General features: G+C 42.5%; 1 protein-coding gene across 2 annotated transcripts in view; it reads right to left on the bottom strand.

Moving 5' to 3' along the window:
* PLA2G4A (phospholipase A2 group IVA) overlaps window positions 1-25,783 on the bottom strand; it is a 220,353-nt gene that overhangs the window by 181,863 nt on the left and 12,707 nt on the right. For both annotated transcript variants that reach the window (XM_030207544.1, XM_030207545.1), the window contains one exon: window positions 8,932-9,080. In XM_030207544.1, the coding sequence (XP_030063404.1) occupies window positions 8,932-8,964 (33 nt within the window). In that variant the 5' untranslated portion in view covers window positions 8,965-9,080. The remainder of the gene's footprint in view (window positions 1-8,931; window positions 9,081-25,783) is intronic.

Raw genomic sequence — 25,783 nt, 5'->3', positions numbered from 1 at the left:
AAAGGAGAAGGTAACCTGCATGTTGCAGGTACAACAGGGACAGCTGAAGGACAGTGTCGCAGTTGATCATTTTGAGAACATGAAGACTTGGCTGGCCTATGAAATGAATGAGAAAGCTAAGCAGCTGATACCTAATAAGGGAGCAGGTGCAGCAGCAGCAAGAAGTCAAGGACCAAATTCACCTGACAGTCCAGACCCAGGGCTACACCGAGCAGCTGCAACAGGAGTTGGCTGGAACAGTGTCACCGTGGTAGTACACTGAGCTGCAGGGGCAGCTAAATGAACTCATGCAGGACAATGCATAGTAAGTCAAGTAGCATGTGTTAAAGTTCTAATGCATGTGAAATATTTTTTTTGGTCATTAAAACAAATAAGTGAATCAAACCCAAATAATGGCCAAAAATCATAAAAAGAAGCCCAAACTGAAAATTTTTGTCTTGTGCATATCAGTAAGGGGTCTTTTACTAAGGTGCGCTAGCATTTTTAGCGCGCACTAAAACTAGGTGTGAGCTAAACGCTAGATATGCCCATAGGAATACATTGGCTTCTCTAGCATTTAGCGCATGTCTATTTTTAGCACATGCCAAAAATGCTAGCGCACCTTAGTAAAACACCCCCTAAAGAAGAAATGTCTCCAAATTGGGTTAGTTTTGTGCATACCATGACAACAATGAACCTCACTCCTATGCCAGGGCAGTCCTTAGAGCAGCGGTTCCCAAACTGTGTGCCGCGGCACCCTGGTGCACTGCAGCGAACTCTTAGGGGTGCAGCGGCAAATCCTGACCTCCCTCCTGCTGCCCACAATCCAGCATGGCTACCTACTTTCCCCTCTTGCAGGTCTGGAATCAGCCACTTCCTCCTTCTTCTTCTTCTCCTGACGCCGCTGCAGTGCTTGCAGCTTACATTTTCTGGCTGTCCACGATTCACACAGGCACTGCAGGGACTTCCCTACATAAGTATTGCCATACTGGGACAGACCAAAGGTCTGTCAAGCACAGTATCCTGTTTCCAACAGTGGCCAATCCAGGTCACAAATACCTGGCAAGATCCCAAAAAAGTACAAAACATTTTATACTGCTTATCCCAGAAATAGTGGATTTTCCCCACCCCCCAAGTCCAATTTAATAATGGCCTATGGACTTTTCCTTTAGGAAGCCGCCCAAACCTTTTTTAAACTCTGCTAAGCTACCTGGCTTTACCACATTCTCTGGCAACGAATTCCAGAGTTTAATTACATGTTCAGTGAAGAAACTTTCTCCGATTCATTTTAAATTTACTACTTTGTAGCTTCATCGCATGCCCCCTAGTCCTAGTATTTCTGGAAAGCATAAACAGATGCTTCACATCTACCCGTTCAACTCCACTCATTATTTTATAGACATCTATCATATCTCCCCTCTGCCGGGTCAAGCCCTCAGAACAGGAAGTTGCATCAAAGAGGGCTGGACACGGCACAGAGAAGTACCCGCAGTGCCTGTGTGAATCGCGGACAGCCCGAAAATGTATGTAAGCTGATAGCACTGCAACGGCGGCAGGGGAAGAAGAAGAAAGCGGCAGCGATCCTGGACCTGCGAGTAGGAAGGTAACGAGTGATGCTGGATTTGGGGAAGTGAGATGTGTGCTGGACTTATGGGAGGAGAGGGGCTACAGGGAATGGTGTGCTGGACTTTCTGGGAGAAGGGGGAATGCAGGGAATGGAGAGGTGTGCTGAACTTTCAGGGAGGAGAGATGTGCTGGAGAGGAGGGGGCTGCAGGGAAAGGGAAACCTATGTGGCCGGGGGGGGGGGGGAGAGTGTGGAGTCCTCTGTGGCTGGGAGGGGGGGTGCCAGGAAAAATTGTTCAGATACTAAGGGTGCCAAGAACCAAAAACGTTTGGGAACCACAGCCTTAGACTGATGCTTTATGATGGTATTGAATACAGAACATTTTACCTTTTATGTTGCCGTTCCAAAAGTTCCAGAATCTTGGCAAGATTACCACACACAAAGGGCAGAAAATGTTTACCAGTTGATTAATATGATTCACTTAGTGCCTTCTGCTGCTTCCAAATAATGAGCTATTCGTGCTTGCTACCTCCAGTGTTTACCTTAGATTCCACATAGCTTTCTATGGTCCGTAGAACTCAAACTGGGATGCTACCATTTTATTTCATTTTTATTAGTATACAAAAATTGTTTTTTGAGATGTTAGTGATTAGGAGTCTTCAAATTGTCCAAATTAGCCGCATTGTTAAAAAAATGTTTAAAAAAAATGAATTTCTATGACAAGAAGAAGAAATCTGCCCAACCCCTATTCTAAAAATGCATTCATCCTTGTCAGAGTAGTTACTGGAGTCTAAAGTGGAAATCTTTTCCCTCTGATCATATGCCAGATTGGTCTGCAAAATTTCAAACTGACAGTAGTGACATAGATTTTCTGTAAGGATCTTCCTCCAGTGCTTGCCCGCATGAAGAACATTCATAAATCAAATTCTATAAAACGGGCACTGGTTCCTGGATATTGTGCAGTTAATTCACTCAAGTGCATTAATTTTTTCTACTTACCATGTGTTAGGTCCAAAATTAATACATGGTAAATGCAAAGCCTGTTGTGGATACAGCCTATATAGGCAGACATTTATCACACAGTAAAAGCATCAGCAGACAGAATGGTAAGTGTATCTATGCTATCTTCTGATGTAGTTACCCCAGCCCACTATGGAAAAATACAAAACATGAACCCCTCCATCAGCCTCTTAACCAGGGGCGTAGCCAGACTTCGGCGGGAGGGGGATCCAGAGCCCAAGGTGAGGGGGCACATTTTAGCCTCCCCCGCCACCACCACCACCACCAACTTTGACACCCCCCCCCCCGCCGATGACCCTCTCGACCCCCCCCTCCTGCTGACAACCCTCCCCCGCCACAGTCGACTACCTTTGCTGGCGGGGGAACCCCAACCCCCGCCAGCCAAGGTCCTCTTCTTCTCGCACAAGGCTTTGTTTTGTTTCTGTGAGTCTGATGTCCCACACGTTGTATGTGCAGGACGTCAGACTCACAGAAACAGAACGAAGCCTTGTGCCGGAAGAAGAGGACCTCGGCTGGTGGGGGTTGGGGTCCCCCGCCAGCAAAGGTAGCCGACGGCAGCGGAGGGAGGGGGGTCAAGAGATTCGTCGGCAGGGGAATCCAGGGCCAAATCTAGGGGGGCCCAGGCCCCTGTGGCCCCACGTAGCTATGCCACTGCTCTTAACATAGTAATATAGTAAAGAGCGGCAGGGTCCATCTAGTCTGCCCAACAAGGCAAAATAAAAGATGCATATTTGGCCCTGATCAGTAAATCTGCCATTTTCAAACTGCAGATGTCTGCCCAGCACTGGCCTTATTTCCCAGCTATTGGAGCTGCTGTCTAAACACCACTCCTGCCCATCATAACACATCAACTGCAATGAGGTCATTTAAGTTTTGTTTTGATTTCATCCTCTTTCTACTGTTTATAGAGCTCCTCATTTTTGAATTCCATTACTGTTTTTGTCTGCACTACCTCAACTGGAAGACTATTCCAGGCATCCACCACCGTCTCCGTGAAAAAGTATTTCCCACCTGTTTCTCATTAGTTTACCACCCTGCAACCTCAATTTATGTCCTCTAGCTCTACTGCTTCCCCATCTCTGGCCAAGATTTGTTTGTATATTAGTACTCTAAGACCCCGATGCTCAGAAGCAAATGCGGGCGCTAGAGGCCATTAGCGCCGGACTAGTGCCCACATCTGCTAGCGCCAAATGCTCAGAGATGGCAAGCGCGTGAACCAATGAGCTTGCCAGTTCACAGCACAATGAGCATGCAAATGGCATGCTGATGAGGAGATTCCCTATTCCTCCCCAATGCTAAGCATACAGCATGTCAAACAAGGGCGCTCTTTCAGCTGTAAAGTCTATGCCATCTCACAGCTGGCATTAAGGTTTCTGAAGCAGTCTCACCATCCATAGCCCCTGTCTCTCTGCTCCAGGTTGTGCAAGAGAGGGAAGGACAGAGTCTGCTTCCACAGAATTTGTCTAGCCAATTTGGGACTCACTTTGGACCATGTGCAGTTCTCTTTTCCCACACTAACTAGCTGTTCTGCACGGTTCAGGCAAGCAGTTCTGGCAGGGGAGTCGCGGAACTGTCTCTGGACGAGCAAGCTGTGCGTCTTTCAGATTTATTCATTTATTAAGACTTACTATATTACCTTTAACCACCACACTGTAGATCAAAGCGGCTTACAAACTAAAAATATACATAAAAGAAATTAACTCCAAAGTTCATAATAGAAAAGTAAAAAACAATCAATACAACACAAAAAAATATACAATACTCAAGGTAGCACAGTCCATCCCCAATGTACTACAAATCAGTTTCCTTCAAAAGCTTGCTGGAAGAGTCAAGTCTTCACTTTAATCTTAAAGAATTTCAAAGATAACTCACTTTTACTAGAGAACAGAGTTGCAAACAGCAGTGGCCTGAAAGAAAAATGCACACCATGTACATTCCAGTCTAGCAATGTGAGGGCCCGGAAGGAACAAACGGTGGTCATTCTGCGATCGAAGAACATGTCCAGGAGAACAAGGAACCATAAGTACTGCCAAATAACCAGGATTACCAATTTGAAAAGCTTTAAAAGTTAAAAGAAGTAGTTTGAAAATAACATGAGATTTAACAGGCAACCAATGAAGCTGTTTGAATGATTGACTAATGTGATCTGATTTCTTCAAATTACACAAAAGAGGAATTTCAGAGCTTTGCAGTGTCTGAAGTTTCTTGAGAGCACACTGGGGTAACCTTAAATAAACAATATTACAATAATCCAACCTTGATGGAAAAGGGGATATGATAAATGAGTGAAAGGCACTACGATAAAAAAAAGGCCCCAATTGAACGCAGCTGCCATAAAACAAAAAAAAACCTGACTTACATACCGCTGAGATACGAGAATCCAACAAAACCCTGAGATAACAAAAGGCAGTAACTTTTGTTTCTAATAGTAGTACCAAATAACGATAAAATGTTATCAGGATATAAGAAATGACCAGACCATAATGCCATAGTTTTATCCCGATTTAAAACTAGGCGATGGTCACGAAGCCAGGTCTCTACTATGTAATAAACAATTTTGAATAGGAGTAATATCAGGATTCACTGGAGTAGTGTGAAACAAAAGCAAAATGTTGCCTGCATACAGTGGTGGAAATAAGTATTTGATCCCTTGCTGATTTTGTAAGTTTGCCCACTGACAAAGACATGAGCAGCCCATAATTGAAGGGTAGGTTATTGGTAACAGTGAGAGATAGCACATCACAAATTAAATCCGGAAAATCACATTGTGGAAAGTATATGAATTTATTTGCATTCTGCAGAGGGAAATAAGTATTTAATCCCTCTGGCAAACAAGACCTAATACTTGGTGGCAAAACCCTTGTTGGCAAGCACAGCGGTCAGACGTCTTCTGTAGTTGATGATGAGGTTTGCACACATGTCAGGAGGAATTTTGGTCCACTCCTCTTTGCAGATCATCTCTAAATCATTAAGAGTTCTGGGCTGTCGCTTGGCAACTCGCAGCTTCAGCTCCCTCCATAAGTTTTCAATGGGATTAAGGTCTGGTGACTGGCTAGGCCACTCCATGACCCTAATGTGCTTCTTCCTGAGCCACTCCTTTGTTGCCTTGGCTGTATGTTTTGGGTCATTGTCGTGCTGGAAGACCCAGCCACGACCCATTTTTAAGGCCCTGGCGGAGGGAAGGAGGTTGTCACTCAGAATTGTAAGGTACATGGCCCCATCCATTCTCCCATTGATGCGGTGAAGTAGTCCTGTGCCCTTAGCAGAGAAACACCCCCAAAACATAACATTTCCACCTCCATGCTTGACAGTGGGGACGGTGTTCTTTGGGTCATAGGCAGCATTTCTCTTCCTCCAAACACGGCGAGTTGAGTTCATGCCAAAGAGCTCAATTTTTGTCTCATCTGACCACAGCACCTTCTCCCAATCACTCTCGGCATCATCCAGGTGTTGACTGGCAAACTTCAGACGGGCCGTCACATGTGCCTTCCGGAGCAGGGGGACCTTGCGGGCACTGCAGGATTGCAATCCGTTATGTCGTAATGTGTTACCAATGGTTTTCGTGGTGACAGTGGTCCCAGCTGCCTTGAGATCATTGACAAGTTCCCCCCCTTGTAGTTGTAGGCTGATTTCTAACCTTCCTCATGATCAAGGATACCCCATGAGGTGAGATTTTGCGTGGAGCCCCAGATCTTTGTCGATTGACAGTCATTTTGTACTTCTTCCATTTTCTTACTATGGCACCAACAGTTGTCTCCTTCTCGCCCAGCGTCTTACTGATGGTTTTGTAGCCCATTCCAGCCTTGTGCAGGTGTATGATCTTGTCCCTGACATCCTTAGACAGCTCCTTGCTCTTGGCCATTTTGTAGAGTTAGAGTCTGACTGATTCACTGAGTCTGTGGACAGGTGTCTTTCATACAGGTGACCATTGCCGACAGCTGTCTGTCATGCAGGTAACGAGTTGATTTGGAGCATCTACCTGGTCTGTAGGGGCCAGATCTCTTACTGGTTGGTGGGGGATCAAATACTTATTTCCCTCTGCAGAATGCAAATAAATTCATATACTTTCCACAATGTGATTTTCCGGATTTAATTTGTGATGTGCTATCTCTCACTGTTACCAATAACCTACCCTTCAATTATGGGCTGCTCATGTCTTTGTCAGTGGGCAAACTTACAAAATCAGCAAGGGATCAAATACTTATTTCCACCACTGTATATACTGAATTAAACCCCTGCCTTTCCTGTATAAGCAACGCCAGGGGGCTTAAATAAAGATTAAAGAGGGTAAGTGACAAAAACAACCCTTGAGGCACACCACAATCAAGGGTTTTATTTGTCAAATTTCCAGACTGGGAATAAACAGTGAAACAATCTGTTTAAAAAGAGTGAAACCAAGCTAGAATGGTCCCAGAAATGCCTAAATCCTAGATGAAACAATAGAGTATGATCAATAACATCGAAAACTGACGAAAAATCCAAAGACCTGGTCCAAGGATTATCTGACCTCTATCCAAATAAGAATACACCTCACTAGGCACAGCAGCAATGATAGTTTCAGTGCTGTGCCGGGGACGAATACCAGACTGATAAGGATGGAAAGCCTTGATTCATTCGGCAAACTGTGAAAGTTGCTGGTAAACAACTTTCTCTACTATTAGAAACAAAAGTAAGATTAGACACCAGCCAATAATGTTCCAGCAAAGACGGATCCAAAGAAGACTTCTTCAAAATAGGTCTTACAGTGGCAGTCTTCCATTGGGCTGGTACAAGGCCCAGAGAAAGACTGTCATTAACCAAAGTCAGTAATGCTGGTAAAAGATGCAAGTGAGAAACCTCTAGCCATGATGAAGGAATAGGATCCATAGCACAAATAGATTTCATAAAGGCCATAGTCTTGCTTAAAGAGACAAGAATCCATGAATGAAAACTATATATATATATATACACTTGAAAATGGCAAGCACACAAAAGATTTTCTTCTCCACATATCTCCTGGAATGCTTCTTTGTAATACTTTAAGCTGTGTTAAGTGGTGCAAATTATTAGGAATATACACGTTCAGTTCATTAGCATGCTTTAAAATTTCATGCATGAATTAGAGGAGCATAATCGGGGCACCCAAGCTTTCCTGAGGGCGTCCTCGCAGGACGTCCTGGCGAAGGGGCAGAGAAACCTGTATTATCGAAACAAGATGGGTGTCCATCTTTCGTTGCAATAATACAGTCGGGACACCCAAATCTCAACATTTAGTTCGACCTTAGAGATGGTTGTCCTTAGAGATGGTCGTCCTCGGTTTTCAGTGATAATGGAAACCGAGGACGCCCATCTCAGAAACGACCAAATCCAAGTCCTTTGGTCGTGGGAGGAGCCAGCATTCATAGTGCAGGATACCAACCGGGCACCCTAGGGGGCACTGCAGTGGACTTCACAAATTGCTGCCAGGTGCATAGCTCCCTTACCTTGGGTGCTGAGCCTCCCAAAACCCACTCCCCACAACTGTACAACACTACCATAGCCCTAAGGGGTGAAGGGGGGCACCTAGATGTGGGTACAGCGGGTTTCTGATGGGTTTTGAAGGGCTCACATTTACCACCACAAGTGTAACAGGTGGGGGGGGGGGGGGGGGGATGGGCCTGGGTCCGCCTGCCTGCCTGAAGTGCACTGCAGTACCCACTAAAAATGCTCCAGGGACCTGCATACTGCTGTCAGGGAGCTGGGTATGACATTTGAGGCTGGCATAGAGGCTGGCACAAAAGATTTTTAAAGTTTTTTTTTTTTTTTGAGGGTGGGAGGGGGTTAGTGACCACTGGAGGAGTAAGGGGAGGTCATCCCCAATTCCCTCCAGTGGTCATCTGGTCAGTTCGGGCACCTTTTTGAGGCTTGGTTGCAAGAAAAAAATGGACCAAGTAAAGTCAGCCAAGTGCTCGTCAGGGACGCCCTTCTTTTTTCCATTATCGGCTAAGGACGCCCATGTGTTAAGCACGCCCCAGTCCCGCCTTCGCTATGCTTCCGACACACCCCCGGGAACTTCGTTCATCCCCACGGTGGAAAGCAGTTGGGGATGCCCAAAAGCAGGTTTTGATTATGCTGATTTGGGTGACCCTGTGAGGACACCCATCTTGCAATTTGTGTCAAAAGATGGGTGCCCTTCTTTTTCGAAAATGAGTCTGTTAATGTACAAATTAATTTACTTACAATTGATTTGCACATTTTAAAACATTTCAATTATTGTGTGGAATGAAGAAGTCAATGAAAATAGGGGGAAATGCCAAATTTTCTAAAAACTAAAAACATGTAGCTATGCACATTCCTAAATTATTCAAGTAAGAACACAGATTTTAATTCAAAGTTGTATTTTACTTACTATAATATATTGGTAAGGATCGATTGAAGCCATTTTTTATTTTGAGCAAGGAACCCTTTCAAAGCAAAGGCAACAAGGTCCCAGTTCCGTCTGATTTCACACTCTTCACAGCTAGTGGAGGCTTTTGGAATAAGGTCATTCATTCAATCCTGCAAAGAAATATACACCAGTAATTAATGTTGATCTAAATTCTCGTGAGAGAATGCTTATCCATCCTGACTGAAAAGCTGGGAAGATATAACGATATGCATTCATTTGAAACAACACTTCCCATGCTGATGCTGTTTCATGACAGGAAATTTTATTGCCCTGTAGTATTCACTACTGCTTGACAATGCACACAGTTTATGACTAGGCACACTATGCAGCATGGAAAACACGATATTCAAGATATTCACAATGTCAGCACAATACAAATGAAACAGGCATGCATTAGAACATTCAAATAAGATATGATAAATACCATGTCTGTACAATGCAAATTACATACATGAATAGGCATGCATTAGAACAAATAAATAACGTATATACAGAGAAGCCAAGAGTGGCCCATCTCAAAGCTGGAGATTTACCACCACTATGCTGGAGAATGTGGGTTTTGTTTGTTTGTTTGTTTTGTGGCCAGTCTAAAACCAGTTCTGACAGAAATATATTCAAAAACGGACATTCTAATAAATTAATTATAAATAAAATTATTTTTCTACCTTTGTCTGGTCATTTTATTTTTCTAATTGTGTTTGTCTTAATCTCTGGTTTCTTCTTTTCTCTGTCTTCTCTCAATTGTCTTGCTAGGTTCTCTTTGACCACTTGGCATTTCTTCTCTCTTCATATCCACTGTCCAACTTCCTTCTGCATCACTATCCATCCTGTCCAGTATTTCCCATGTCTCAGCCCCTATCCTCCTACCATGTTTAGAATCCCTCTTCTCTGCATCCCTATACTTGCCATGTTCAGCATTCACCTTGTGTCCCTATCACCCCTCATTTGTCTAGCATCATCCTTTGGAGTCTCTATCCCCCACCCCCATTTGTCCAACATTGCCCCTCTGTGTCTCTCCCTCCCCACACACATGCCCAGCATCACTCCTCCAAGTCCCTATCCCTCCTAATGTCCATCTCTCTCTCTTTCTTCTCTCCCCCGTGCCACCCTCCCCAGGGTCCAGCATCTTGCCCTCTCTCTCTCTCCACCTCAACCTGCCCTCCTTCCTGGGAATTCAGCAAGGTTTGTCTCTCTTCTCTCTCTGCTGCCCCCCCCCCCCCAGAAAGTCCAGTATCTCTCCCTCTTCCTTCTTCCCCATGCAGATCCCAGCATCATTTCCTCTCTCTTCCCCCATTCCTTCTCGTGGGTCCAGTATCTTTCCCTCTTCCTTCTTCCTCTGCAGTTTCTGGCAACATTTCCCATCCCTCCCCTCCCCCATGGGTTCAATATCACTCCTCCTTCTTCCTTCCCTGGCAGGTCCTGGCATAATTTCCTCCCCTCCATAGGTCCAGTATCTCCCCCCTCTTCCTCCTTCCCCTGGAGGTCCTTGCATTATTTCCTCCCATTCTGCTTGTTCCTCCTCTCCTGTGGGTCAAGTATCTTTCCCTTTTCATCCTTCCCCTGCAAGTTCTGGCATCATATCCAATCCCTCTCCCCACAGGTCCAGTATCTCTCTCTCTCTCTCTCTCTCTCTCTTTCCCCCGTAGGTCCCAGTATCATTTCCTCCCTCTTCACCTTGCCCCCTCCCCCACAGATCCAGTAGCTCTCCCTCTTCCTTCTTCCCTTGCATGTCCCAGCATCATTTCTAATCCCACCCCATGTCCAGAATTTTTCTCTGATCCTCCTTCCACTGCAGGTCTCAGCATAATTTTCAATCTCTCCCCCATCCCTCACAGGTGCAATATCTTTACCTCTTGCTCTTTTCTCTGCAGGTCCCAACTTCCTCTTGCTTCTTCCCCTGCAGGACCCAACTTCAATTCCTTCCCCCTTCTCCCCCCCCCCCCCGTTCCTCCCTTGTCTGCAGGCCCCAGAATCATTTAGCTCTCTCCCTCCTCTCCCCCAGTCTCTATGTCCCTTCTTCTCCATACAATAAGTGTCTGCTGTGTGTGTTAAATGCAGGGCAGATGTTGGGCATACATTCTTTATTTACCACACAAGCTTTGCATTTACCATGTGTTAGTTTTTGCAACTAGCATATGTTAAGGGGAATATGATTGAGGTCTACAAAATCCTGAGTGGTGTACAACAGGTAAAAGTGAATCAACTTTTCACTCTTTCTAAAAGTACAAAGACCTGGGGACACTCAATGAAATTACATGGAAATACTTTTAAAACAAATAGAAGAAAAGATTTTTTCACTCAAAGAATAGTTAAGCTCCGGAACTCATTGCCGGAGGATATGGAAACTGTGGTTATCATATATTGATTTTTAAAAGGGTTGGACAAGTTCTTGCAAGAAAAATCCATATAATCTGTTATTGAGACAGACATGGGGAAGCCACTGCTTGCCCAGGGATTGGTAGTATGGAATGTTACTACCATTTGAGACTCTGCATGGAATCGTGTTACTCTTTAGGATTCCAGAATCTTGCTATTCTTTGGGGTTCTACATGGAATGTTGCTACTCTTTACGATTCTAGAATCTTGCTATTCTTTGGGGTTCTACATGGAATGTTGCTACTATTTGGGTTTCTGTCAGGTACTTGTGAACTGGATTGGCCACTGATAGAAAAAGGATACTTGGCTAGATGGACCATTGGTCTGACCCAGAATGGCTATTCTTTTTTTTTTTTAAAGTATCTTTATTGGTGCCTGGCAGAAGCAACATTTTAGAGTTGAAAAAGGAAATTTAACATTCTTCAATAATAACAGCACATCGCGTAACAAAATGCGAGGTTACATTATATGAACAATAATCGTGCTTCCCACTGGCTTTTTAAATCAAACCCTTCCATCCCCCCTCCCTCTCCATGTCTGCACTACCTAAATACTTCCAGATGGTCTCCCAACTAATCAACCGGGGGGGGGGGGGGGGGGACCTAATCCCACCTCAGAACCCACTGAAGAGAAGTCTTCCATAGTTCTCGGTACATCTTTTGCCTCCATGAAGTGGCAAAAGAATGTTGAAGTTCCACCCACTCTGTCATTTCCTTCATCAAATTATGCCATTTAGCTATCGACGGAGGTGACGGATCCACCCAAGATTGTAGAATGCATTTTTGAACCAATAATGACGCTAACAAAACAAATTGGCACAGAACATCAGTTAAACCCTCCCCCTGAGCTGTCCTACATCACACAGTAATAGCGTTTGCTATGGTAACCTGGCGGCACTTCCTGTATAGCGAGCAGTAAGCCCGCATTGGGCTTACCACAGCTTAGTAAAAGGAGCTCAAAGTTTGTTATCAGAGGCTGAGACAGGCCTTTGGGCTCCAAGGGTAAGTTCTTATGTTTCCTTTCCACTTGCCTATCTTAAAAATTGTTAACAGGCCAGAAAGCTCACCTCAAACTTTCTAGAGGGGACTGGGTATCAGCTAATATTTATAATTATAAAAAATTAGAGGTACTAATCTAAAAAGCCAGAAACTTGTCAATGACACAAATACATCCATTGAAAATCTATTAAAAACTATGTGATGAGGACAACTAAAGACCCCTAAATTTATACCTGGTTACTTTTCAGGAACTGTGGAGCAAAGAGTACAGAGGGTCTTTTACTAAAGATTAGCTCATTATCTGCAGCAGGGCCCATAGGAATAAAAATGGGCACTGCTGCAGATAACTCGAACTAATCTTTAGTAAAAGACCCCATAATGGACAACTTTTTCAATACCTTCAGATGTTTAATAAAACTAGAAATGTGGTCCGCCAGTGTATGAATGATATGCATCTACAATGGATTGTTCCATTAAAGATTTTCTCTTCATTTATAGCACAATATAGCCATGCATGCCATGTACACACAAATGAATCCAATTAAATGGCCAGAACAGTTTGAACAGTGGGAGTAACACACTCAAAGCAATAACTCACATATACATAAATAGCAACAATTCATATAAAGTGTAAATACACCAACATAAAGACTAAGCAACTCAATTCACAAGAGCCAGGAATGCCCTTGGCTCACCTGCCTCATTGGTCAAAAATATATTTTAATCAAAATTAATATTGTTCCACGTTTTTTGTCTTTTTCATTCTTTTATGTAAAAGTAACTCAAATTATTACTTAGCTTTAATCAAAAAATGGTCCAAGGGCATTCCTGGCTCTCGTGAAACGAGTCACCGCTAAGGTCTTTAGTTACTGTATTTTCAGTTTATACGAATTGTTGCTATATGAGTTTTCAGAGTTGGGTATTGTTAATGTACGCACATCTGAAGGCCAAAGAGTGATCGACACTCATTGCTCTCGCTTCTTCTCTAAAGCTCACTGTTTATTGCATTTTAATTCCCCCCACCCCCACCCCTTTAGTATTCAGGTACAACAGCTTTATGAATGCACACACACAAGACACAAGAAGCCTGCCAGTTGTGCCTATACAGTGCAGACACCCGTGGCCCTCCTTAAATATTGAGAATGTGTTGTTTAAGCAGTAGTGCTCACTGCTCAAAATTATCATAAACATACTGTAATATCTACAGAGCTAGCTGCAGTGTCCATCACAGTCTTCAGCTGCTGTCAATCAGCTCTCTTCCAGCTGGTTCTCTAGGATCAGCTCTAAGGCAAGGATGACTGCCTCTATGAGTCCTCCTCCCAGCCCTTATAAGTCTAGCATACCTTGTCTCCTACCCCTCTGGGCAAGACAAGTAGGCTCGGCACATATTTTTACTGGGTCTAATGTGTGCTAAGAGTAATTTCTCTAGGCTAAAATTATGCTTTACACATGTTGACTCACTGCATTAACAAAATGAAAAATTAATGAGAGTATAGGGTGTTTCTCCCTCAGGGCTGCCAACTGGATCCATGTCATAACGAACAGAGCAATCTAGTTCTGGCTTTATCCCAAAGTATGGATGTATTTTCTTAGTAAATTCAACTGGGCAAGCGGCACTACAAATCCATGCATGCAACAGGGTAGACCTATAACTATATTCGTTTGTTCCTTGTAGTTGACAACCCTACTCCCCTCCTGAGTACTTCAGATATATTTCTTCAGAGCCATGCAAATGTTTTGAATATTGACTGGATATCCCCCTTTACAGCAGCACATATTCTGAAAAGTCAATATAGATTTATTGATACCTGCCTGTTGAATGTGGTTTCCAATGTCACATACAGAAATATAAAATAACACATAACCATGCAAATCATAGTAACATAGTAGATGGCGGCAGATAAAGACCTGTACGGTCCATCCAGTCTACTGAACAATATAAACTCATTACTTCATATGTATATCTGATCTTGATTTGTCCTTGCCATTTTCAGGGCACAGACTGTAGAAGTCTGCCTGGCACTGTCGAAGCCCTTGAAAAGTTCCACTGCAGCCTATCCAAATCTATTCGGCCACGATCAGGGCACAGTGCACAGAAGTAGTGTCCAGCACTGGCTTTGCATCTCAGTTAGCAGTGTTGGTACCTAATCTCCGCTAAGCTTCTTTGGACCTATTCATTCCAAACAGGATTCCTTTGTGTTTATCCCACGCATTTTTGAATTCTGTTACTGTTTGCATCTAAACCACCTCCCATGGAAGGGCAATCCAGGTACCTACCACTCTCTCAGTGAAAAAATATTATTCCTGAGGCGGCCCCCCTTCAACCTCAATTCATGTCCTCTAGTTCTAGCACCTCCCCATCTCTGGAAAATGTTTGTCTGTGGATTTATACCTTTCAAATATTTGAACCTCCGCATCATATCATCCCGGTTTCTCCTTTCCTCCAGGGTATACATGTTCAGGTCAGCAAGTCTCTCTTCATACATCTTGCTACGCAAACCCCATGCCATTTTTGTCACTATTCTTTGAACCACTTCAAGTCTTTTTACATCCTTAGCGAGATACAGCCTCCAAAACTGAACACAACACTTCCAAGTCCACACAATAAGAAATACAAATAATGTACTCATTGTGTGTTTAATGAAGGTCAAATCTCTAGGGTTGAATAGACCCCTTTGTGTTTTGTTTTTTTAATGAAGGTGGGGGTCTGATAAGAGCCAGACCCAGCCTTTTAACTCTCCTCACTAAACATGTGCTAGCTAGTGCTGATTTTAATCCAGACTAAAGTTCCTTATGTGTAATTGATGGAAAGGTTTTCTGGTAAACAATTATGTGGGTGGGTTCAAGTGAAGGTTGTTGAGAAGAAGCTGGGTGTTTGAAGGGATAAAGCTATTCTTCCATTGATGAGTTAACACACATGATCACAATGTTTTCCCAGGCATGCTTGTGATGTGTGGGCAGAATGTTCTGCAAGAAACTGCAGACATTTTAATGACAGTAAAAGAATTTCTGGACACACCCACAGCACGCTGTAATTTCATTCAATTTTTCTCCATTATGAACCGACAAGGAGTTACCTAAGTGAATGTTATACTCATGTCTTCCATTAGTGATAAAACGCATAAGGGCCTCTATTTACTAATGCTTAGCACACAAATATCACATGCACAATATGTCGTGTTTGCAGTCTTATTTAAGACAAACACTGGATGTTCATGTTAAATTCTTTTCTTGTTAAAATCTTGTTACTTTTGACATTTTCAACTCTAAGTGCTAACTAAAGTTTTATTAAAAAAAAAAAAAAAAAAAAAAAAGATGACCACAAAGGCTTTTTTGAGCAGTAATGCCAGCGAAAAAGCTTTATCACAGCTTGTCTAGCACAACACTGTTCTGCAGAGCTGTTTTACAAGTGATAAGAAAATAATGTGGTTTTGATGTGCGTGTGCAGAGCAGGCATACTATCTTTAAGAATTCATTTTAGCAAATACGCATTTTTACCTTATTTAATTAAAAGCAGTTAAGGACTTTGCAAACAGAGGAGGACTCCAACTTATGCATCTACAACCCCAGTACATCCTTGAAATAGCAAGTGATTAATACAGCCACCTTCGTGCAAGCACTGTGCACTTAGCACAGATGTGTTGAATCAGATTTGTAAGATTTTGTTTTGCAAACCAGTTTCATATTGCTATAGTTTGTATTTTTCAAATTCATAAGGACAGACACAGAGAATATGAAGCACAGAATCTCCCTCTACACACCTCCAAGGGAGCTAAGAACCTGCCAAGGAATACCACTAACCACACCTACTCCAAATGAAATCACGCGAGCCTTCTCTGGAGTAGCTCTCATGTTCCCAGAAAGACTTTGCTTAACACAAGAGTATCTCTACTGCAAGAAACAGGTAAAAGCTTGGCTCTTCTCCCTAGCCTTTAATGGAAGAAGCAACTAACTTGATAATCACACATTCACAAGGACTAGCGCTGACTGAACATACTGTAGCAGGACTTAATTATAAACTCCTAATCTACGTGAGATCATTTTCTTGCACCTTTTCTGACTTCAAGAGCATTTATTCTTAAACTAGTCATTATTTTCTGTCCTCCTATTATTCTACCTTATCTGTCTAAATGGTCCACTTCTGATTACACCCTAACAGGCTCATTTTGAAAGCACATAGATTTACAAAGTTACAAAAGAACATAAGCGTTGACATAATGGGACAGACCGAAGGTCCATCAAGCTCAGTATCCTGTTTCCAACAGTGGCCAATCCAGGTCACAAGTACCTGGCAAGATCCCAAAAGAGTAAAACAGATTTTATGCTGCTTATCCTAGAAATACCAAATTACCCTGGCACTACTCTACTAAACTTGTACAATACAAAACAAACAAAAAAATATACAGTAGAGAATTCTCTCGGAGTAACTTTGTACCATTCATATATTGTATAGGATGGAGTCTCATATAATCACCACGGCTGGTTTCACTTCACTCCCACGGTGATCCTCTGCCCGTGTATATTACTAATCATAGACTCTTCCCCCAACTTGCCTATGCTGCAATAACTATCACATTTACTCTTAACCTTGCATAAGCATATATCATCAATGGCTATGTGACACTTATCTGTTTGAACCGGTGTGCTTGTAAGGGAATTACAATACAATATATGAATGGCACAGAATATCCTAGAAATAAGCAGTGGATTTTCCCAAGTCCATCTTAATAATGGTTTATGGGCTTTGCTCTTAGGAAACTATCCCTTTTTAAACCCTGCTAAACTAACCGCTTTTACCACATTCACTGCCGACGAATTCCAGAGTTTAATTACACATTGAGTGAAGAAATATTTTCTACAGTTTGTTTTAAATTTACTACTTAGTAGCTTCATTGTGTGTCCACTAGTCCTAATATTTTGGGAAAAAGAAGCGATTCACCTCTACCCATTCCACTCCACTCAGTATTTTTGTGCAACTTAGTAAGTCCATGTGTTTTGAAAATGAGCACCCATACTGTCTATTAAGACATTTTAATGTGCATTGTGTTGACATTATTAGTAGCATATTATGCCATAGTGTGAACTATTATTTGAATATTTTTAGTGATACACATGCAGAAGGGTTTGAAATAATTCTATGAGCCATGCTCTGCATGCTTTCCCCACTTGTTTATAGTTTCCTTTCTGTTATCTGCCTTCCAGTGTTCTCTTTCCCATGTTTCAGTCCAGTATTCAAGGCCAGCCTTAGGAAAACCTTCAGCTATGTGCTCCTCCCAGGAGCAACATCCAGCTCAAGGCACTATCCCCCAGTAGTCCAGCATTCCCCTTCCATTCCCTACACCTCCCCCTCCCCGTCTAGCATCTCCCCTTCCATTATTAAACCCACAACCCCCCAGGTGTTCAGCATCTTCCATTCCTTACTCCCAAGGTGTCCATTACCTCCTATTTCCTTTCTTTTCCCCTCCCCCAAAGTGTCCAGCATCTTTTTTGTTCCCTATCCCTCCAGGTATCTAGCATCAACATCCTCCTTCCCTTCGTGCTACCACCCTATCCCCTATCCTCCAGAGCCACAGCCAGCTTCAAAGAGAAACACTGCAGTAGCAGACCTTCATGTACTATGCGCACTCATAGACTGCCAGGTCTTAGTCCCTATAATGCAAAATTCTTTATAGAATGGGTGGGAGTGGCAGCCTTGAGTTTGCATGCTCAACGATGCCCCTCACCACCCTGACTGTGCCTTACTGCTTTGCCAGTTCTGTTAGTGCCACACTGTTGCCTCTGATGTCTATTGTCCTAAGTGAATGCCTAATCCCCTAATGGACAGGCTGCCCCACTGGTCCATCCTATTTTCTTTTCTTTCCTCTCCCATTATTTCCTTCTTTCTGTTCTCCCTCCAAATTTTAAACTTTTCATCCAGCCTCTGTTCTTGATATTAAGTCAGTAATAGGCTACTTCAGGCCCCAACAGTAGCAGTTTCTCCCGGCACTGGATACCGAACACCAAATTTAATCGATCCAAATGTATACAACCCCAAATTCTATAAATGATGCTTGAAATTGTGCATACAAATTTGCGCACAAGCCCAATTTGCATGTGCAATTTGCGTAACAATTGGGCACTAAAAGTTATTGGGGTCAATTGTCAACAATTTGGATTTAGGCTGGCATCTTGTTAAACACTATTCCATAAAGATGAACACTCAAATTCTTTAGTGCACAACTGAAAAGGGGGCGTTCACCAGAGATGCTCACACTATTATTGAATTCGGGGAATCTGCTCCTAATTTAGGTGCAGGGATTTACACCAGGGTTCAGCTGATGTAACTCCTTGTGTCTAAAAGTTGGGCATGGTTCCCAACACTATGTCCTATTCTATAAACAACGCCCAACTCGGAGCACCATTTATAGAATAGCACTCACCCCCAGATTCTATATGACGTGCTTAGAGTTCTGTGCCAAAATCCAAGCGTATTCTATAACAATGAGCCTAACTTAATTGGCTTAACAAGCCAATCAGCATATTTAACAGCACTTAACAAGCAAAAGATTAACACATGTGAACTCCCCCACATGTATCCAAAACTGTCTTAAAATGTTCTCTTGTTATATTACTATCATGTTTTTCATTATCATGTAACCCAAAATCCTTCTGTAATACCAAACGTCTATTCTCTTCTTATTTCCACTATTCATGATGTATTGTAAGCCACAATGAGCCTGCAAAGAGGTGGGAAAATGTGGGATACAAATAAAATAAAATAATCAGCACTAATTGACAATAATGAGAATTTACGTGCACAATTCGCTAAGCGTATTCTGTAATGCACTGCGCCTAACTTCTAACACGCATAGGCAAAAGGGGGCAGGAAAATGGCCATTCCAAAATTTACGTGCACTGTTATAGAATATGGCCCTCTGCACCTAAATCTACATGCCGGGATAGAATACGCGTAAATGGAGGCACGTATTCCATGTACCATGCCTAAATTTATGTATTTATTTATTTATTGCATTTGTATCCCACAATTTCCCACCTCTTTGCAGGCTCAATGTGGCTTACAATACATCATGGATAGTGGAAATGAGAAGAGAATGAACAATTGGTATTATAGAATATGCTTAGACGGAAATGTTTTCTGTGAAGAATTTTTTAGGCGCCATATATAGAATCCCTCCTCAGCGTGCATTTTTTTCAGCACCCAAATTTAGGTGCCATTTATTGAATTAAGTGCATAATCTTTCCACCCCAGATCTAAACACACACTGGAACAATTATAGTCAAATTAAACCTAAACCAAGACCTAATACACCTTTTTCTAATATCACAGCAGAACCCAAAATGTTTACACATAGCTGATATATATCCTAGGCTTTCATCTTCTCAAGCATCACTTCTTGGGCAATGCAGGATATGAGATTTTGTCTGGCACCAGACTTTAGAAAAGAAACTGACAAAACGCTAAGTTTTCAAAACTTGTTGAAAGGATAGAAGCTGTGTTTTACCAAAAAGGAAACTAGGATGCAGTGGTTAGAGTTAATAAAACCATCAATCATTAATGCAATGACAAGAGAAGGAAACAAGATAGTCAAATAAGTTGAGCATACAAGGGGACACATTTCTAAACAAAACAGTCTCAGTTTTAGTCAGGAAAAGTAGGCCACGTGTTGATAAGGCACACCGTACTGGATTTGCATCTCCATTTTGAAGTCAAATTAAATATAGAAGGAAGCTAAGCTCTAAAATAAAACTATACATTATTAAATGCTAAGATTGTGAGCCCTCCAGGGACAGAGAAATACCCAGTGTACCCGAATGTAACTCACCTTAAGCTACTACAGAAAAGGTGTGAGTAAAATCCAAATAAATAATAAATGGAAGTGGTCATTGTCTATCACAGGGTAGGCTTCACAGTAGTTTACCTGGACTGGGTAACAAGAGTGGGAAGAGGCTGGTAATTAAGTGCATACTTTTGAAGAGTGAATGTAAATATAAGTGAAATATTTCCCTTTAGTAATTTCAAAGCAGAACTATGCACACATTTTTGCTTTGGAAATCCAGTAAAATCTATATAAATTGTTTACGAAGGGCATGACATTTAAAACGGTTTAACATGGCCGGAGAAGCTCTTGCCTAGTTAAACTGTGCTCAATGAGCCATTTCCCAATATTCAGCAGGACTTAACCAGGCAATGCCGCTGAACATCAGCCCTAACCAGTTATGTCACCACCAGGCAGTACAGAGGCAGTCTTGGGGGGGGGGGGGGGGGGGAGTCCAGGAGGAGTTTGGAGTTATGCTGATGCTTGCGATATTGAGTGGCAGTGACCATATAGCTAAGCAAACAAATAAGACTGCACAAAGCACTGTCCTAACTTTGGTCACTAAGCTATGTGGGTGCTAGCACTGAATATTAGCCAGCACCCACATAACTTCTAGGTAGCAGCCAGCATATCCCTCTGTTCTCCCCTCCCCCCTCCCCGGAACAACAGCATTCCCCATCCCAATCCCTTCCCCCTCCTGGCTTCCTCTTGTCCTCCCTACTCCAAAATCTTCTCCTGTTCTGGATCCCCCCACACACACGAGACACACCCCTTCATGACACCTCCCCCCCCCCCCCCAGGAGAAGCACATCCTTGTAAGCCCCCCCCCCCCCCCCCCCAGGACTACCTTAGCATCCCTGGTGGTCTAGGAGTGGTAGGCATGGCAGAAAAAAAAAACCAATTGCTCCTGCCCATGGTGGCTCCAGGTCCAAAATGGCAGCTATGTCCTCTAGAAGCAGTCTTGCAGTACTACTGCTATGGGTCAGTTTGCATAAACATCCAAAGCCATATTTTACAAAGCTGGAATACGCACGTTTAAAAGTCAAAAATGTGCATACAACAAGGTGGTGGAGCATAGTCTGGGCACGTTTTGAGTGAGGCTACAATGAGGCCTACAAAATAAATATGTGTTCCCCATTTCAGAAGGGGAATGCACATGTTCAAACAAATCAATATCAGCATTTACACCTGCTACCTTGGATACGTTTCAGAAAAGTGCTTGAATTGAGCACTACTCTACTGGAGAGATAAGGGGAGGCTGGCTCCTTAATCTCCCAGTGGTTGATGTCCCCTCCCCCCTCCACCAGAATTCAAAACTAGTAAGGAATATCAGACTCTTTGACAACTTCAAGGGAAAAAAAGGGTTTTATGTTCCAGCACATAAACATTTATGTTGCCATGCTGACCCCGTTGATATTTTAGATGCAACTGGCTCATGTCAGCAGATCCTGTTCTAAAATACTAACAGAACTTGATATACCCTGATCTGGACATCTCAATTCTTTCTAAAATGCCTCCCCAAGCTGTTACAGAGAATCCAGCATCATTCATGAAATCCTACAAAGTTATGCAAAGATTTTAACTATCTCCCTGCTGTTTTCCTAAATGGAAATGCTCATCTATTTTTAGGCATTCATTTCCAAATAAAAAGTGAATATTTAATGAAGAAATCATATTCTCCCATGTCTGTGACCTCTTTTCAGCAGCCATAACAAAAGATGAATCGACTTGATGCTCAGTTGCAAGACTGCCTTGTATTTCAGTCCATTTCAATCAAACTAACCAATCTGTGTGTTGTTCCACTGTGCGCTGAAATGCGTTAACGAATGGGAAAGAGAAAATGTATATGTCTGATGCGATATCTCCTTGATTAATAAATGCTGTTCCCATAAGTAAAGCTGCCAGAAAGTACATTCTTTAGACTTGGCTAAATTTTGCTTAAACATAAGTAAAATGTTCACCTTCATTAACGCATTTCAGCGCACAGTGGAACAAAGTCCTCGCTGCCCCTTAAATGCAAAATATATCCATACTACATTAGGAAAATTCTTTTGTGTTTTAAAATTGCTGACCTATATATCATGGACATTGGAATGGTTTAGTGTGACTGCCCATAGGATTAGGCCTTGGGTTTTTTTCATTTTAATTCTGGTTTTACAAAAAGGAAATGTATAATTAAGCTGTGGAATCCATTGCCAGAACACTAAAATTAGATGAACTTTTTGAACTTGCAGTGCAGTGCTGTGACCAGTATGGAAGATTAAAGCAACAGGCACACCCCGTGGGGGCAGTGCAGTATTAGCATCAGAGGAACTTTTTGAACAAATATCCTGCTGAGGTTACTGGGCATTTTGAACAGTTATGATATAACATGTATTAGTGGGTTTGCTCCATTAAGGTTTTATTGTGAAACTAGGAAAAAATGCCCGTTTCAGAACGCAATGAAACGGGCGCTAGCAAGGGGCCCCCTCCCTCCGTCCCTCCGAGCTACTTGCCTTGTTCGCCACAGTTTCCGTTTCGGCCCTCGAGTGTCATAGCTCCGCCCTCGACATCATGACGTTTTAACGCGAGGGTGGTGCAGACACTCCAGGGCACACCGGATATCTCGGGCGCCTCAACTTCCGTGGAGGCTTCAGAACGTTGGGGTTGCCTTTTATATAGAGAGATGTGTATGAGTGTGCATTTGTAAGTGAGTGTGCATGAGTGTGTATGAAGGAAAGATATGTTAAGGTATTAGGTTTTGTAAGTAAATAAATAATAAAGGTATTTTCTAAAAATGAATTAACTGGCAGAGAGATTTATACGGCTAAGGATCTATGAGAAATGTTGATCTACTTTTTGGGCTCTGCTGGGTTCTTATTTATTATTATTTGTGACATTTGTATCCCACATTTTCCCACATATTTGCAGGCTCAATGTGGCTTACATAATACTGTGAAGGCATTCGCCAAATCCGGTATGAAATAGGTACAAAATGTTGTATTGGGATAGAGAAGATATGTTGTATTGGGATAGAGAAGATATGTTGTATTGGGATAGGGAAGATAAGATTCAATCAAGTTGACATTTATACCCCACATTTTCCCCCACTTATGACCCAGTCTGGCCACTATTGGAGACAGGATGCTGGCTTTGATGGACCTTGGTCTAACTCAGTATGGCTTTTCTTATGTTCTTAACCGAAGTATATGAAATAGGTGTGCAATACTTTAAAATGGGCTTTGAGTGAACATCTTCATAGAGTAAATGAAAAACTGAACATTGACCTAGCCTCTCTTTACATCTCTAATGTATTGGAAGCTAAAATCACAAATTTTTAAAAAGGGGATAATACGTAGATGGGCATCTTTGAACGAACGTCCGCATCAGAATTTGGACGTCGGGCTGATAACATAAAAAAACAATAGCATATGTCTCACAGCCATTTTTAAACGGAAAAAACATCTGGGTTTCCTGTTTGAAAATAAGCGAGAAGGACATTCTCAAGCTAAAAACGTCCAAAATGAACAGCTGTTTTCCAAAATGAAATGTCCAAAATATAAACACCAAAAAAAGCAGGCATAAAAACGTCTGTCTGGCATCGGTTGTACAAAAATGGCCACAATGATGTCCCTGCAGAGCAGAGGAGCAGCCTAGTGGTCAGTGCAGTAGACGTTAAGCAATGGGACAAAGCTACAAATCCAACCTTAATTCCTTTTTTATGTATTGAGAGACCTTCAGGGACAGATAAAAACCTACTATACCTAAAGGCAGGGGAATAGCCAGACAACAGATTTTGTGTGGGCCTAGGCAAAAATTGGGTGGGCACCAAGTGTTCCCCCCCCCCCCCCCCTGCAAAAAAAAAAAATCTCAGCTGGTGGGAAAACGCTTCTTTTCACCTTGGCAGCAGTATTGCACTGAAAACTGAGCATGCGCAGGTGCTGGTGTCGTGGAGAGTAGCTTTTTTGTTACCATCAGGGGGAAATCTTCAGCTGGCGGAGCTTGGGATTCCCACCAGTTACCACTAAACATGTGCTACTGTTGGGTGGGCCTGACCCATAAATGGGTGGGCCCTGGCCCACCCAAGCCCACCTGTGGCTACGCCACTGCCTAAAGGTACAACACTACAATAGCCATCACGCTTGCAGGTGTCTTATAAATTTGAGTACAGTAGGCATTTCTATGTTCCAGGAAGGCTCGCATATTTATGCAGAAATAAAAAAAAAAAAAAAAAAAGAGTTAAAAGTGAGAGTTACACTTGGGTCCTGTTATCCAAAGTCCACCGCACTGACCACTAGCATACTGCTATATTAGGAATAGCCATAATATCTGAGGCCATCATACAGCCTGGTATCCACTGTAAATTTCACTTCTTAGGGGGGTGGGGGAGGGTCAGTAACCACTGGGAGATGAAAGAAGGGTTATGCCTTCATCCCTCCAGTAATCAGCTGCTCAACCAGGGCACCTTTTTATACCGTGGACGTCACTGAAACAAATCTAGATAAAAACATCCTTCTTTTTTGCCTTGGATGTTTCTTTCTGTTCCATTATCGTTGAAAGATGTCCTAATTTTGGATCCATCCTAGTCCTGACCAAAACATGCCTGCAACACACCCCCTTTCTATCTGAATGAACTGAAGTGTAAAACATCCAAATTCTACCTTTCCAAAATTGCAATTTGGATGTTTTCGGCAGATGGACTTTTTTTTTGGGGGGGGGGGGGCCATTTTGAGATGTTTATCTGCTTCATAAATGAGCACCATAATGTGAAAAAATATTTATGGAGCAGAGACAGAAACAGAAGTGAGCAAGAAATGATCATAAAAAGATCCGATAAATCCCAAGCAATTTATGGGTTAATTCAGATCTTTACGGATCCTTTAGACCAGTATACATGCAGATATTCATATATCTACATTAATATTCAGGTATCTGAAGATTCATCCTAGCATAGATCAGTGGTTTCCAAACCTGTCCTAGGGGCTCCACATTGAATATCCACAATGAATATTCATGAGAGATTTCTGCCTCCACTGCATGCAAATTTCTCTCATGAAATATTCATTGTGGATATCCTGAAAATCTGAATGGCTGTCCTGTGCTAAAATATTTTTTAGTGCAGGGTCGTATTTGGGGGGAGGAGAGTAGGCGTGTCCTGTGCTTATCAGTTAGTAAAGGCAAATTCCCAAGCACTGCCGAATACCACAGGGTTAGCGCATGAACCCTTACCATCTACAAAATAGGTAATGGTAAGGGCTCAAGTGGTATTGGGCATGCACTGATTGGGAAATTAACATGTGGCCATTAATGGAAAAAAAGAAAAAGCAGCCATTTTACAGATGCGCTAAAAGGGCCCCCATATAATAAAATGGAAATGCTCTAAATTCTTGTAGAAGAACACTAGGGGCATAATCGAAAGGGGCGCCCAAGTTTTACTGAGGACATCCTCGCAGGACGTCTGGCGAAGGGGTGGGGAAACCCGCATTATCGAAACAAGATGGGCATCCATCTTTCGTTTCAATAATATGGTCGGGGACGCCCAAATTGCGAAATTTAGGTCGACCTTAGAGATGGTCATCCCGATTTTCGGCCATAATGGTAACCGAGGACGCCCATCTCAAAAACAACCAAATCCAAGCCATT

This window comes from Microcaecilia unicolor, chromosome 6 (genome assembly GCF_901765095.1).
Source record: "Microcaecilia unicolor chromosome 6, aMicUni1.1, whole genome shotgun sequence".
NCBI lineage: Eukaryota > Metazoa > Chordata > Amphibia > Gymnophiona > Siphonopidae > Microcaecilia > Microcaecilia unicolor.
This window is presented reverse-complemented; position numbering and strand designations above follow the sequence as displayed.